Raw genomic sequence first — 16,898 nt, forward strand, 5'->3', positions numbered from 1 at the left:
AGGCTAAAGTGACTTTTATTACTATTCATCACAGGTTTTATTCCCTCACATTTGAAGACGTAAAAAGCTTCTCAGAATATGTAATATTGCTACTTACACGCTCTCCTTTAGATCCTCTGTCACCCGTTCTACCTGTTGTTCCCTTTAAAAAGAGAAACAAAAAGTTCAGGAAAGGCATAAAGAGAGAATATTTTTCAAGACATTAATTTGGTTAGGAGCCATTTCACTCATTACTGAGCTGTACAGTACTAGTCAGGGGTGGACCAGTCCACTACGTTGTCAGTGACACCATGTAGAAGCCGTTATTAAGTCAGTGATGCTCATGTGGCTTTTTATGATTCTAATGATCATTCCCCAGAAAAGCTTAAAAGGGGGAAACTTTTTAACCCCTTTTAAATATTTCCTTTGGTCATTTTGTAACTTCCTTTGTCCAATCTTTGCCCCTCTTCAAAAAGTTCTGATACTTTTTTTGACTTTAGCTACCTTTTGCCAATAAATATCCCTTTTTTTTCAATTTTTTTCCATTTTTACAACTTCTTTTTGACACTTATCAAATTTTTGTCCTTTCTTTAATTTTTTTTGGCTATTTTTCATTCAAATGAGCTAACTTTTGTTCAAACACTTGTTCCTTTTTTTCCCTACATTTTGCCTCTATTTATTTAACATTTTTACCCTTTTTCACTATTGTTTGCTACATTTTGGCCATTTAAGCAACCATTTTCCATTATATACCACCTGATTTCTCTTTATTTGCCCATTTTTTGCCCACTCTTGACTGCTTTTGGTCTATTTTAGTCACTTTTTACTCTTTTCTTGCCATGTTTTTGCCAATTTTGGACCATTCTTGGCCATCTATTACCATGTCGCCCTCCACTCGCTCTAACCCCTGCTACTGCTGTAATTACAGTGTAATCTCTATCTTTTATACTAAAAGCTGTTCCTCTGATGCACTTTTTATATTTATTTGTTAAGGAGATGCTGTCTGAGAAAGTAAAACTATGAGCAAGCTTTTCTCTCTTTTTTTGCATTACTTGACTTTGAGGAACGTAGACTTTTTTCAGGCGCTTACACTGATTGCTTCTTGCTTAGCTCAGGTGTACGGCTTGCATCGTATCTCCCAGAAGCCCGTATAGCGTTTCACCTTCTGCAATGTCAGAGCTCCTTTGCATCACTCTTGTTATGTTTGACAGCCACTTGCTTTATCACCAGCTGTCTGTACTGTACAGAGGAGCTGGGAGAAAATACCCGTCTGTGGCATCATGTCACAACATCTTGTGTCTTCAGTTCTCTACCTGTCACTCCTCATTGCTTTGCCTTTACTCTGCACGCAGTGATACCTGTGGGAGCGCCTTTGTATCAATTTCCTGCAGGATTACAGGAGCAGTGCAAAAGACAATCTGGCATGATGTGGTTTTAAAGAGGGCATCGCTTTGTGGTGCTGTTCTCCCCTGCCTGCTTTAATCTGCAGTACTCCGTATTCCCCACTGCCTGATGGGAGGCTTAAATCCATCATCTTGCCCACTGAAATGTGCTTCCCTGAGCATTACATTAAACCTCAAAACAGTTTGCAAGGAAATCAGGTGGAGAAGTAAAGCAACCTGCTAGATGGCACTGTTGCCCCACTAAATACTACAGTCAATCTCAACCAATACAACTGCCGTGCTGCATAAGGCTGAATTTACAAAGAAAAATCTTAAACTAATAGGGAGAAAAACACAATAAAATGTTGAGGCAGAGGTGTTGAAGTTTGAAAAAAAATAAATAAAATTTCTCAGTAAATTCGAGCAAAACAGCAATTATTATTACCAATCCAGTTTGTTTATTAGATTACATATTGTGTTGAGAAAGGCTATTGAAGCAGATCTGCTCTAAAACCCTAGGAGACCATTTGTGTTGTAATTACAATGTTATATATTCGAATAGTCACTGAACGGAGAGGAGAACACATTTATACAGTGTCTGTTTCCATTTTAACCAAGTTCATTTAACACAGTTAATTTGGAAAGTCTTCCACCTGCTTTTCACAAAATGTTTTTAATTTTATTTTTTTTTATCATGGCCTAAATGCATTAATTGTATAATTAGGGTGAAAAGACTAAAAGTCAACAAAGCCTTCAACCTGCAGGATTCCATTTAGTTATTATCTTTACAATCTCAAATATGCAAATAGCTTTAATGCAGTCAGTGTGCTGTAGCTGGAGGGTGGATAAAAATCTGCTGTGCCATCTTCCTGCAGCTTGGCTGATGTAAAGCACTTTTTTTTTCTATAAGGGGATTTTCAACCTGTTCGTACGGCTCACCTTGGATCCAGGAGTCCCATCTTTTCCAGGCCTGCCCTGCTCAAGGAGCGAAACACAAACAAAGACATTCTGTATCAGCTCTCACCTTCGATTGGATCAGCACTGTTGCACTCCTAGTAATCTCCACAGTTAATGAGATATCTCAAGCGAGGGATAATGATGCTGATTGCTGCGCGAACACTGCTCCATTGTGCTCTTACAAGGAAAATTACAGAAACCGTCGCTGATGGTAATTACGTGGAGGAATGTAATCATCCACTGAACAAGGAGTAGCTAGCATACACACTTTATCCACATTGAACTTAAATTTTATACTTTTTTCTTCTTCGTGTTGGTGACATGGTTCGTGTTGGTGACAATATCCTATCAGGAGGCAGCGGTGTATAATTCAAAGCCCTATTTCTAGCACTCACAACGCATGATGGAAACATGGAGCAGTGATTATAACAGCGAGGAGAGACACAGCTCATGGAGCATCCTTACCGCTACACCTTGGGGTCCCTCGGGCCCAGGGAATCCTGTCTCTCCGAGCGGCCCCCTCTCACCCTGTCAGAGAACACAGACAGCCAATGTGTCAGTCGGCAGTGACAAAGGGATGACACGTGGATTGACAGCTCAAAGAGAGTTAGAGGCTGTGGCTCACCGGCTCTCCTGGGATCCCTGAGTCTCCACGAGGGCCAGGCTTTCCCTGTCAGTCACAAACACCAGAGGAGAACAGACCCTGTTTGACAAGCGCTCTACAGTGTCAAATACAAACCTACCTTATTTACTGTAGAGCTACCTATGGCTACGTTTCAGCCAACACATACTGTAGGTTGTGAGACTAAAGACTGAAATATTGCAGTGTTGCAGGCAGGGTTGGGGTCACATACAATTGGTAAAAAACATTCTATAAAAACTGTCAATTACAAATGAAATAAATGCAAAACCGACAAACCATGTTACAGTTCTGTGCCTTACATACTGCACACAAATTGAAAATTGAAATCAAAAGGTATATTGACACAAAAAAGGCTCAGATGCCTACACCAAAAATATTAACACCAATACTTTCATAGATAAGGAAGCCTAACAAGGTAACCAAGAGATGAAAAGCAAATTGAATAATAGATCTTTTTTTTCAGTGTATTTTACAGTTGATTTAAGACATGGGTCAAAACTAACAGAAATATGCTAACAGAAAGCTAGTACAAGAGGAGGGTCAAGTTTAATAAGAGTTATTTATTAAAGGCTCAGCAATTGTCATTAACTGTAATGGAAATTTAGTGATTGAGAACGTAATTGTAATTGACTTTTGGGGGAAAATAATAATCATAATTTAACTGTAATTGGGAAAGATTCCGGGTTGAGTTGAGTTGTAATTGAACATGGATAATTGAAAACGTAATTGTAATTGAAAAATGTAATTGACCCCAACCCTGGTTACAGGGCTAGAAGCTGGTTAAACATGGTTAAATGATCAGAGAGACGTATCAAATAAAATCATATATATATATATATATATATATATAAAAAAAAAAGACTTACTGAAACCCCTGGTATACCGGGTGGACCAGGCAATCCAATATCACCCTGGAAACACCACATATATCACATAGATGACACAAACTTTCCATAAAGAAAATTATACATCACTGTCACTTCAAGCAAACGGTGGTGTGTGAAGAAACACACTCCTCTATGTCAAATGGTTTTCTTTAATGACAGAGATGAATGAGACCTGCAAATTCAAAAGTGCAACTAAGCAGGAGCTAATAACTCTTATATAAAGCTAAAGCATGCACAAGAACATAGAGAACAAATATAAATGAGCAAACTCACATGAAATAAGTGGAACAGCTCACAAACACGTCTTAGCAGGAGGGAAGCAGCAGAAAACATGGATGCCTCCTGACTAACTCAGACACCAACGAAGCAGAGGCCTACAGTGGCCCCTAGTGGCCGGTGGTAAACCCTGCATCCCCCCAGTCCGTGAAGCTACAAACTGCAATAGGTGAACGGACTCAGTCCTGTACCCAACGGCCCGACTCCGGCTCATAGCGCTTAGGCCACCTCCTCACGCGGCCTGAAAGCAAAGGCGGGGATGGAGAAGCGGAGGGCGAGAAGGGCTGGGTGATGGCCGCAGGTACATTGTCACCACCATGCGGTGGAGAGGGGGCATCCGCCACAGATTCACAAGGCACATCCACCTGTGGGGCGACCCCACGCGGGACCATAGTACCTGGGTGGGCAGGTTGGGGCCCCGGTTCCAAAGACACTGGTGGCAGTAGCATCGCAGCGGGACGCAGACTGGCGCAGGGCAAAGCCGGTGTAAAGGCACGGAGGAACCTCCGATTGCGCAAAGTCAGGCGCCCCGACCCGTCGACCCTGACACGATACTGATCATGATCCAATGACTCCACAACCACCCCCGACCTGTCCCATTTGTAGGGGCTTGGGCCCTGTTGATTCTGAAGGAAAACTATCTCCCTGAGCGCCAATGGGCGAAGTGGCCTTGAGTGGGCACGCAGGGACTCTGTAGTACGGGCCATACGGGTCCGAAGGGCATCCTCCTTAGCCACCCATGCATGGCGCCAGAGCGGCCGGATATGCGGGTTTGAATACTTCTCCAGTCTATTAACAAAAGCGAGTGAATCCCGAAGGGGGCGGCCAAAGATGATCTGCGCTGGTGAGAGGTTGCAGTCAGGGTCCGGCGTGTTACGCAACTGTAACATAGCACGCAGAAAGCGATCATGATCAAGACCACCGGTTGGGCCGGTGTTGGACGCCAGGAGGCGCTTAGCAGTCTTCACGGCCACCTCCGCCCTCCCATTTGACTGTGGAAAGGAAACCGAGGACACGCGGTCTAACGTGCCACAAGCGCAGGAAGTCTTCAGTGCGGCCCACCGTGAACTCCGGGCCCCCGTCGCTCGAGAGTTCCTCTGGCACCCAGAAGGTGGCAAAAAACGACCGGAGGTGGCGGACCAGACCAGCCGAGCCACCAAGGTCAGTGCCCGCCGTGGGACTAAGGACCTCCACCCAGCCTGAGAGACGGTCCCCGACAACCAAGTAGTGGCGGCCCCCATAGTCAAAAAAGTCAGCAAACACCGCCTCAAACGGTGTGGATGGTGGGGAAGATGCATGGGGTGGCGTGGCCGCTTGCGACGGGGCATTGCGGTTGCAGTCTGCACATCTGTTTCTGATGTCACGAATGTCCCTTGACATGCCAGGCCAATAGACTATGGCATGCTGCTCCATCGCCGAAGTACCTTGGTGAGCAGAATGGAGGTGCCGGAGGACTCTATCGCGAAGGGTCGGGGGGACAACAACACGGTCTTGGTATAGCAGGACGCCATCCTGTGCGTAGATAGACTCACACACTGGAGACAAGTCCGCTAGCACAGGGTCGTCCACATCAACCCTACCCTCATGCTCGATGAGATACAGGAGGTGGGCGAGGCATGCGTCTGCCACAGTCTCACACGCGAGGAGAGTCCACGAGATGGCTCCGAGTTCTTGTGCATCCTCCCTGATGGATGCCATAAACACCGATTCCACATCATCGGGAACACTCATCAACCCCAGGGAAGGATCGTCAGGAGAGGTCGAGGGGGAAGGATATCTCGAGGCTGCATCAGCTGCGTGATTACTCTTGCCGGGCAGATGCACAATATCAAAGCGCCATGGGAGAGTACGCTGCTTAAGTCTGAACAGACGAGAGTTCGTTATCTCATCCAGCGTCCGGTCGCCAAAGATCTTCACCAGAGGCCTGTGATCAGTGACAACGACGAGGCTGTCACATCCCTGCGTGAAGTATCGAGTCTGCTCAAGGCCCCAGGTGACGGCTAGGGCCTCCCCTTCAATGGCTGCGTAGCGTTGCTCCGCCGAAGACAGGAAACGTGAGCCTGCAAGGGTAATCCTCCATCCCCCAAGGCAACAGTCTGGGATGCCGGATGGGCAACTGCAGTGTTGTTGAAGCAGGAAGTAACCAATGCCACGCCTGGACCAGTCAGGGCGTGGCCCAGACAGTGGCCCCTAGTGGCCGGTGGTAAACCCTGCAGTGTGTATAATGTATGCTGGTGCACTTTACGTACTCGTAGACAATGCAATGAAAGAGGTGCACTTAGGCATCCTTCATGTTTTCATTGCAACCTTTGACGTCGACACTTAAAGGCATGAATTTCTCTGAACACTCAGACATGTCTTCATGCAGGTCCTTTCATGCTGGAGGCACTTTACATGTTGATTTCTTTAAAATTGCTAATTATTTAGTTGAGAACTAAAAAAAAATGCCCATATAACCATTTTGTAGGGGTTTGTTACAATATTTGTCATGCTTTTTTCACCTCTGCATGGAAATACAGTACAATTTTACTATTATTATATGACAATAATGTCAATATCAGGTAATAAATTGCTCTTTTTCAACTTCTCCAACAGAAATAAGGACTGATGATATTTCAACACATGGGTAGTATACTGTGGTACCTTGGCACCTGGTAGCCCTTCAAGTCCAGGTAATCCCATTGCTCCTGGCTCTGCCTGTGTGAACAAATAAAAAATCACCTGTTAGACTGACACATTATTCACAATCCCCCCTATTTTCAACACAGCAAATAATTGTTCTCGCAAAATATTGTGTGAATTTGGGAAAACGCTATTGAATGCAGGTGTCACCAAACGGCTCTCAGTTTTCAACAAAGGAGCGAATACAGATCAAAACCACATGATGGCGAGTAAATTAAAATCTGCAGGAGCCAAAAAAAAAAATCACTGATTTTAATCTTTCATTTTAATATTTTTGGTCAGGCATTGATATGTGTTAATATAAAGCCAACTCTCCAAAGGGCAGTATTTCAGAAAACACATGCTGTGACACCAGGTAGGCCAAAGTTCCATTAAAGGAAACAGTCCCCTTTGGCAATCACAATCAGACCGGCTTGTGCACTAAAAATAGAGCGCCGCCCCAATGCTCGAACAAGTGATGGCCTCTATCCACCTCATCTTGCTCAAGCTGCCGTAGAGAGATGCCATTACACAGAACAGAGGGGCAACCAGTGCTGACAGAGATGGATTGTGCAGGTAATTGTCACATATGTAGATTGTCATGAATAAGCTATTGAGGCTGTGGGGGGAGTGGGCCAGCCTAGGGGATCAGCTGTGAGACAGATTGGGGCAATTCTGCCACAGCACTGAGATCGCTCACACAATTTATTAAAATGTCAAATTAACATCCTGGTGAAAAATCACTGTGCAACAAAACAATAAAATAAAAATGCAATGGCCCTCCTGAGAATAAAGAATTCAAGATGAGGACAGGAACGCTGAGCTAGTTTCACTTGTCTTTGTGAATGGTTTGGTGTCAGTGCAGGGGGTGGGAACACTGGAAGTGAACAGAGTGTCCCTCTGGCAAGAGAACTCTCAGAGTCTAAAGGTTTTTTTTTTTATTATTGTAAAAGATTTGATCTCTTTTTTTTTTTTTTTTCTTTTTTCCTGTGCTGGAGCTCCTCTGAAAGTCCCTAAGTGCTCAAGCTTAAGGGGGTATTGACTTATGTTGTACAGTAGAAAGCTACGGACCTAATGATTGAAAGCAACTGGAAAATCTGGCTTATTTGTGGGAACTCGCAGCAAGAAAAGAGACACAAAAAAAAAAAAATAAAGCCAAGAAAGAAAAGCTTCAACTCACAGGAAGACCATCATCTCCTTTTGGACCCTTCAAAAAGAATAAAAAAAAGAAAAATGACACATTACACACTTAAATGTGACAACCACATCTATAAAAATAATAAAGTAGTCTTAAATGACATGTAGCTGCAGTATATTATTGTCATTAAATTTATACGTGTCATTATAGGCCATCTATTCTAACAATTCCTGCATGTAAATCATAGTATTCTGTTGAAATGACCGAGATCATATACTACAGTCTGTTTATCACATAAGCTTGACAAACACTGGCAGTGAACGTTTAAAAAAGATTAGTAGAGCATTTTTCACATTAAAAACACAGGGCTGATGATAAATGAGGCTCTTTTGTTTCTCCGAACACTGATAAAGATACTCTGTTATTGATTGCTCCAGAGGAGCTGTTGTACTGTGATGGATGCTGGACTGGAAGAAACATCCACATGATATAGCTGCGCTTCAATGTGCATTGTGCACTAAGGAGAAATCGGGTGTCTACTTTTTGTCGCCACCTTAAATGTTCACGTTAGTGGATGGATCCGTGAAGGGCCAGTGACTAAATGTCTCCCAGGACTGGACAAGATTACAAACAGTCGGATAAGGGAGGCCAGCAGGGAAGCAATAAGGAAATCTGGTCACTTTAGCTCAGCGGAACTTCTCAGCCTGTTTTGCATATCAATAATAATGTGAGCCCAGTTATGCATCACAGGCACCTGTTTGAGAGTTAGGAGGCCATTTGGACTTCACCAACCAACAGTGCTCATTGAGAATGACTGACTGTGATATAAAGGCACAAAAATTTGATATAACACAAATCTGCAGCGTATTCAGAGGTGTGAATAGAACTGATATATCCTACTCAAGTAGAAGTACCGTTACTTGATTTAAATTGTACTCAAGTACAAGTACAAGTAAGTAAAAAGAAGCTGAATGAAATAGTATTCAAAGTAAAAGTTACTAGTTACTTTCACCGCCCACGCTTATTTTTGGTAATAAATCTTGCCACGGTTCCCTTGCATACAGTAAACATCTCATGTATAAACGTAAAAAGGAAGAGACCAAATTTTACACAATTGGAACTTAATTTAATTTCAACAAAGGCATCTATATAAAATAAAAGGTTTGTCAAAATGTACAATTCTTTTTAAAAGAATAAAATATTCAATTCAAAACATAGAAAAATCTCAGGTTCTAAGTATAGCTACATTTATGATTAATAACATCCATTCAATGCTGTTTTGGCACCGTGCATTATGTTTATTCTGATTGATCGGCTACATTGTGATGCATTTGATTGTTGTCTGGTCATTTCATTTTTTGTAGTTTCACAATGTCTGTTGATCATTTTAAAACAAAAAAATATAATTTACTCTGTAACGGCAGGTTGTAGAAATGTAACAAATTACTTTACGTCTTTTGAAACCGACTTAAGTACAAGCAAAACTACTGATTTAAAAATATACTGAAAAAAGTACAAATACCCATAAAAGCAACTCAATTACAGTAACGTGAGTACTTGTAATCTGTTACATTCACCTCTGAGCGTATTGTAAAGATTTTGCTTCAGACATAACATATGGATATACTTACCCGAGCACCAGGAGGCCCAGGGGGTCCTAAAACACCTCCTGCGCCCTAAAGAAAAGAAGAACAAAAAACTACAATAATAAAGTCGAACACGTTGCAATGAAAATATTTTGATTCATGTCAATCTTGAGGACCAACAACCATGTAGATAATTTATTACAAAAATTATACACGATTCATCTTTACCTGCAGCTTGTAGAGGCCGCCCATCCCATTTCCCTCTACATATGGGATACCCTACAACACAAACAGTATTCTCTGTTACTGTGGCCCCAGTTTCCAATAGTGTACACTAAGTTATGGAAAAGGCTTCAGGATATGGATCAATAGCTCCTTTAATGACTGCACACAGAAAACACAGTAAGTAAGAAGAATGAGTAAAAAACAACAGCAGGACACCTAATCCTTAAACAAGTTGAAATTAGGAAAATTGAGAAACACAAGAGCCTTAGATTAAAAAAGGTCTGCAAGATTTGTTTGGTGTTGTAAGAACATAAAATAGCGTTTTTGCTTGGATAGAATGGTTAAGTGCAGCTTATTACAAAACATAAAAGCAGTCAAGGTTCTCATTTGGAGGCAAGCAAACGCCCGTGCCCTTTTCAGGCCATTGAGCCAATCCCTGTCCTCCCAGACTGCAGTTTATGAGACCTGTGCCTGTATGTGTGTGCGTGTGTGTGTGTGTGTGTGTGTGTGTGTGTGCAGTTTGTGCATGTGTGTGTGTTCTTGTGCATGTGCACTAGCGTGGGTGTGGGCTAGGCAGGTTTTTAAGCGAAAGGCTGATGAATTATAGATTTGCCTTTGGAAGTGCTTACTCACTTGCATTTTAAAGGAACGCTATGATTCACTGCCATTGAGCAGGTGCCACAATTTCAGTACGCTTGCATGTTTGTGTTTATCAGTAATGTTTTTCTTTGTAAAAATAACCAAAAGGTGACCAGACACTTTAAACTTCACTGCAGTCTGGACCTAAATTCATCAATCATACATCAAACAGACATAATAAAACCTGCAACCTTCATTTGGTTGCTATTGACTAGACGCTGGACACTTACTGGAGGTCCTGGGAGCCCTGGACTGCCTGGAGGTCCTTCATTTCCCTGCCAAAAATGGACCAAAAGAAATAGGTTATTGCTAGTGCCAATATGAAAGTACATTGCTTCATTCATTTTTTTGTGAGTCCAGACTTTAAAGAAGAGTAGCTTTAGGTAGCAAAGTGAAGAAGCACATCTGTCCGGTATGAACTTATTTATACGCAGTATTTGTAAAACATCTTACTCTCTCTCCTTTAGGTCCTGATTGGCCCATTGGACCAGGTCTACCCATTAGTCCCTGCAACCAAACACAACATGTTAAATATCTCAATAAAATGAGTACACTCAGTATAAAACACTATGGTTTATTTGCTAAAGTGACAAAATTAGCTGAATAAACAAGTTACAAATACCAATGTTGTTGGTGAAAAAAACATGTTGATAAATCCGACATGTAATCAGATGATTGTAGCGTAATAGTAGCATATATTTCCTCACAGACAGAATTAAAACAGCACATAGACTGTGGAAGGCTACTTGCATGATTATGGTCTTTAGATGAGAAACTAGTTGTTTACACTTAACGCCATGTAGCATTAGCATGCAATCAGGACCAAAGTGCTGCTACGAGGTGATATTATCAAGAGTAAATGTGTAATTGTGACCTTATCTACCTATGCGACTACACCCCTAAATAAACCTTTAGCACTGCTCCTGCTGACTAGAAACTAGGCTCTATGTTTGGAAATCTATGAGTTAATCATATATGCATGAAAAATGATGAAAGGATTGGAATACTTACCGGTGCCCCTGTTCGACCTGTTACACCAGGAAGCCCTGGCACTCCAGACGGGCCCTGAATGAAAAAAAATATTGATTATTTTATTTAGGAGAAAAATAATTGTTGGGTTTTGTTTTCTATTTTTACAAAGCCTCACACACTTAAAACCATAAAACAGCGCACATTGACACCATTTGTGTGGGAACTGCAGTAAGAACCTGTTTAAGAGTGCCATGAAGGCTTGAAGTAAAAATAAAGATTTGTTTAAGAGAACTAAAGGAGGGTTACCTTGTGTGGGACATAAATGGAAGGCCTGTCTTTTTGAACGCTGGTTTTGTAATGCAAACACTACAGTTTATTAATGGAGCTTGGGTCTAGTTGGATTTATTCCAGGTTAATATCTTTATCATGGTTAGGCACTATTAGCATTTCAATATCTATGTAAAGAGGATTGAATTTAAAGCAGGAAATAAAATTGTATTACTTGGTAAGTCACACTTTCTGATTAAAAATTGCTGCCATTCCATATAAAAATCAGCTTTCTCTGATTACCTTTAAATAAAAAAGACACTTCTTAGCAATTAATCAAGCATTGTTGTGCTTTTTTTCTTCTCTTAATTCTTCTAAATCAGGCCAACAGCCTTGTTTGCTTTCCAATCTTGAAATTCAGTATTTACTAAGCTTTGAAAACTATTCCGTCAATGTCAAAGCAACTCTCGGCTGGGTGAATTACCAGAATTTCCTTTGGGTAAGAGTTTTTTTTTTTCTCACCTCATCACCTTTATCTCCTGTAGGGCCCGGGAAGCCTCTTTCCCCTTTCACACCCTGCATGAAGGCACATCCGAAAAAAGGAAGAGAAAAGTTTTTCCACCAAACATTAAAAAGGGAACGAAGCTTAAAGCTAAACCAATGATGAGAGTAAACTTCAAAATCTTCAAAGTCTTTTTCTGCACACGACTTGAGATTGCCTATTTTGCCGTGCACCAAACTGGTATCCATAGCAACAGCTTGTGCAGCGAGCACCTAGGAGTGTTCACAATAATATGAGAAGAAGACCACCTGGTTAGGCTTTCAGCTTTAATGTCAATGTCTTTTATAGTTAAATAAACGTCATCTTGGCAAACTCTGGCACAGAATGGGCCAATTACGTTAACATAGTCTTACAGAAGTTAAAAACCAAACCAGTCATTCAGCCATCGTTACTGTAAATAATATGTTTATGGCAATATTCGCTGCCTACCTTTGGGCCTTCTTTGCCTGGATTACCTGTTGGACCCCTCACACCAGGATCACCCTGTGTAGGATAGTAAAAAAACGCAATATCTGAATGAAAAACATCAAAGTAAAGCATCAAAGTCTGGGATACTGATGTGCAACTCTTACCTTTTCTCCAACCAAGCCTTCCACACCTTGCTCTCCAGGGTTCCCTTTGTCTCCTTTCTGCCCAGGAAGCCCAGGCACTCTGAACTGGCACACGCTGCAGGCGTTCTGCCAAGACAGACAGGACAACAAACAAAAAAAGTGTTGGCACACTTAAGAATTTGAACAAACTAGGCTAAAGCCCTGCTGTAAGTTCATCCTCTATTATGTCACGTCTCTCGGGTGAAAGATAAGACCTCAGCTGACACGTAGACTTCTATAAATGTCTCCAAAACTGAAATAACGTGAACCCACCGAGACTGTGTCTCATCTAGGTGAGCAGTGAACTTTGTCAGATTTATTGACTCTGACATTTAGGTGAGAATCTTAAATATCATTGTTCAGATTGTGTTAGATATAGAGACTGCACCTGGTGGGAGAGCAGGACGAGCTCTCGGTAGAAAATAGGAAAAAGCTTATATTCATAGCAAAAATATCAACAAATGAAATGAAAAAATAGACATAGACAATAACATAAACTATTGTTGAATTTCCCTGAATCTACACTAAATAGTATGATACAGTGAAGACTGCGAATGAAGGAGAAAAACCTTGACCAGCCATCTTGATGAAGGCAATACCCAAATATTCCTCAATCGGTTCTAATTAAATGTTTCACTAAATTTATATTTTTTGAGCCCTTTGCTACCAGATGTTTGGTAAGAAAACAACATGTTGTAATTTGACCAGTCTCTAAAGAATAATAAAATATATTTGTATTAACATGATAACAGGTTGAATATAGTTTAAACATTGTGGTAAATAAAGGTATTCTATAAACTACAGTCAGTCACACCCATTGCAGCTCTACAGTGAAATAAACTACTTTGTGGCAGTGAAGAAGAGACGCAAACTTTGTATTCTTTACCTCCACTAAAGAGGTAATATTTTAATTTAACTTTTTGGGATTTTATAAAAAAACTTAACCAAAGATAGACCTTGCACCATGAAAAATTTCAGAACATTTTGGACGTTCAGATCAATATTGAAATCAAAAAGCATAAATCTCCTCATCTCTAATATTTGGAGAACTTCCAAAATTCATATCTCGGTTAATAATTGACTGATCTTTATAAAATTTGACTCAGTTATGTTGGCTTGGTTCCTCAATTGTCCCACCAAGTTTCAACGGGATCGGATCCAGATTGAGTATTTTGGTAGGGGTGCTCATATTTAGACCTACTGTTTAAACTGTGAATGATACTGGCACCATGAACAGGATAATTGATAATAATAATCATGGTACCATGATCCAGATAATTCATCCAGATAATTGTCAATATCTGGCAAAGAGGATATTTATCCCTTAGCAGAGGTTTGCACTCTCTTAGTGCTCTTGGTTTAGTTATAAATCCATGACTTGGTGAATGTATATGTATGGAACTTATGCTTTAAATGTATGCGCTACTATTTGGTTTGAAGTTTGGAGTTGCTTTGTTTCCTTATATTATAAAGCAGAAAGGAAATAACCTGTTTTGACAGATTCTGTGCTCATTTGAATCTGGGTGTTGGTAACTGCTGAGGGCTAAACATCATAAGACAGAGCAGAGCAGACTTTGTATAGTTGTGTGTGTATTGATGCCTTTTTTTTTTTTTTTTTTAACAAATGAACCAATTAATTACATGAACTGCAGATAATTTGATTCATTAGTGTAGTATTTCAGTTTAGTTTTTACTGGTGACGATGACTCTAATCTTCACAACTTGTTGCATGATTGTGTTTAAAAAGATAGAATGACATATATATGTATATATAAATTAAAAATTGAATTGGCTTTAAGCCTTTATTGGTATATGATGTTACACAAATGTTGTTACACATTGTTACACATATAAATTTGTCCTCTGCAATTTAACCCATCCCCTGGGGGGCAGTCGGCAGCCATTTTGCGGCGCCTGGGGAGCAGTATATATTATTATATAATAATAATAATAATAATAATAATAATAATAATAATAATATATTTTATTGACAAATACCTTAAGTATTGCACCCATGTCTCCAACAATAGGCAGGGCAGTCTGTCAGAAAAGGGAAAATTATTTCAGTTTCAGCTAATCAACATCATATATTCTAGGCTAAGCTTTTTTTTTCTTGTTTGCTTTCAACAAACCTCTCTTTAAAAGCTCTTCTCTCAGAGCTGTGAAAAGCATTTAACAGTGAAGTCTAATTATGAAAAATGAATACATTTAAAAATAATAATAATTTCAAACCAAAAACATATTTCCTTGCAGTGTTATGCTGCATGAATATATAGAGGTTAAAATGCTTTGATGTTATAGCAGCAGAAACAGAAGCAGCTGGATGATACCCTATGGTTAACACTGCTCCCTTAAAAGCTTTAAAGCACGTAAAAAAAAACAAAAAAAAAACATCCAAATCACAGGATGCTGCCAAATAATGGCCAAATACAACAATTTAGTCAATGTGACATTGACTAGGAAACTGTTGGACTAGCAGTGTGTTATTACAACGCTGGTGCTGCACGGAATACTGAGTTTGACTTTAAGGTGAGAATCATGTTGCTCTTATTGCTGATCAGTAATTCTAAATGGCACAGAGGAGATGTTCCAACTTACTGGTTCACCTGGAGGTCCTGCAGGGCCCGGTGGGCCTGGTCTCCCAGGGGGGCCCTTTAATTGAGACAGAAAGGAGGGTTAACAGGCCTCCTGGCCATGACATCAAACATAGACGAGAGGCTATGACTTTGTGCGTTAACACCCATCTCAGTGGGTGGAGATTTGTGTCCAGGAGCCGTTGTTTACTTCATCCACAGAATGTAGCTGAAACGCTCTAATGTTTCGAGCTTTCTTTTATCTGCAGAATATCAGGTGAATACAAATGAAGGGACAAAATGCTCATACAAACCTCTCTTCCAGGAGCTCCAGGGGAGCCAGAGAAACCTGGGGTTCCACGAGAACCCTACAATATGAAGAAATTGGATTGTCTTGGAATTAGGAAACAAAAGGATGCAATGTTCCTTTTTTTTTCCCACATACCTCAATGCCTGGCTTTCCCGGGGGTCCCACAGGGCCCTAGGAACACATCACACTTCTTGTTAACACCATCTGCCCTTAGTGCCCAAGATCCAATAAAGGAATCATGTTAGACACCTTTTGCTCTATTGATTCTCTGTCTCCAACAATCCTGGTGTATTTCAAAAATGAACGCACACTCACCCACCGTGCAAATTCATGCACTTTAAACTAGTGATGGAGAGGACACTGAATGTGTCTGATGAGCACTTTCAGGCTTCGGACATCATTCAATTTGTGAGGATGCCATAACCATTTCCTCTTTCTACCGTTTTCTTTTCTGATCCGACCCATCTTAAAATTGATCGATTTGTTTTCATTCGCGCTACAATGTCAAAAAAAAATATTGCAAATAAAACTATGGCATATCCCATCTTAACCACGTGGTTGGTGTTGAAGCAGCTAAAGCAGAAACAATGGCAATGACCATCTGAAGTCATGTTGGACTGTGAAAGCTTGACCATCCCCAGTGTTTACTAGGGATGCACCGAAATAAAAATTTGAGGCCGAAGCCGAATAAAATATAAACGCTTGGCCAAATACCGAAAAATACCGAATACCCAATATCGAATGCAGTGTTTAAGTTTTTCACAATTTTTTTTAATAGTGCATAAATAGCCTAAAAACATTTTAGACATGTTTTTTAAAGAAAGTAAATGTTTATTGAATATTCTGGCATTTTTTAGATATGCAGTAGCCTCTGCTTTTCAAAAAAAGCACAACAAAGTTTTTCATTTATATTAGCCCTCCAAATAAAACAAAACATGCATTCCAAAAAGTGCATTAAAGGGGAGTATGTTGAAAAAAATCACTTTATAATGATGTGATATACATCCCTTTAGCCTCATTCAGAGGGACAAAGTTGAAAAAGTTCTGTTTCCTCCCTCCCTTGTTATTCAACATTTTGTAAAAAGTCAGCTTTAAACAGGCGAGTTGGATATCGCTTGTGAAATGAGGAGGAACCAATGGGGATTCGTGGCTCACAGCGCTAACAACGAACTTGGTTGTGGAATTGGACGGCTTCCAACTTTTATGCAGTGACGGACAACGGAGAGAGCGGTAAGCGGAAAGTAGAGTCTG

At 40.6% G+C, this 16,898-nt stretch overlaps 1 protein-coding gene across 3 annotated transcripts in view; it reads right to left on the reverse strand.

The window, feature by feature from the left end:
• LOC114476613 (collagen alpha-1(XIX) chain) overlaps nt 1-16,898 on the reverse strand; it is a 132,918-nt gene that overhangs the window by 15,292 nt on the left and 100,728 nt on the right. For all 3 annotated transcript variants that reach the window (XM_028468393.1, XM_028468392.1, XM_028468391.1), the window contains 19 exons: nt 15,783-15,818; nt 15,652-15,705; nt 15,363-15,416; nt 14,763-14,804; nt 12,747-12,851; nt 12,604-12,657; nt 12,135-12,188; nt 11,385-11,438; nt 10,827-10,880; nt 10,604-10,648; nt 9,738-9,788; nt 9,555-9,599; nt 7,966-7,992; nt 6,768-6,821; nt 3,828-3,872; nt 2,944-2,988; nt 2,784-2,846; nt 2,301-2,336; nt 98-142 (listed from right to left, as the gene is read on the reverse strand). In XM_028468393.1, the coding sequence (XP_028324194.1) occupies nt 98-142; nt 2,301-2,336; nt 2,784-2,846; nt 2,944-2,988; nt 3,828-3,872; nt 6,768-6,821; nt 7,966-7,992; nt 9,555-9,599; nt 9,738-9,788; nt 10,604-10,648; nt 10,827-10,880; nt 11,385-11,438; nt 12,135-12,188; nt 12,604-12,657; nt 12,747-12,851; nt 14,763-14,804; nt 15,363-15,416; nt 15,652-15,705; nt 15,783-15,818 (963 nt within the window). The remainder of the gene's footprint in view (nt 1-97; nt 143-2,300; nt 2,337-2,783; nt 2,847-2,943; nt 2,989-3,827; nt 3,873-6,767; nt 6,822-7,965; nt 7,993-9,554; nt 9,600-9,737; nt 9,789-10,603; nt 10,649-10,826; nt 10,881-11,384; nt 11,439-12,134; nt 12,189-12,603; nt 12,658-12,746; nt 12,852-14,762; nt 14,805-15,362; nt 15,417-15,651; nt 15,706-15,782; nt 15,819-16,898) is intronic.

Source organism: Gouania willdenowi, chromosome 15 (assembly GCF_900634775.1).
Source record: "Gouania willdenowi chromosome 15, fGouWil2.1, whole genome shotgun sequence".
In the NCBI taxonomy this organism is placed as follows: domain Eukaryota; kingdom Metazoa; phylum Chordata; class Actinopteri; order Blenniiformes; family Gobiesocidae; genus Gouania; species Gouania willdenowi.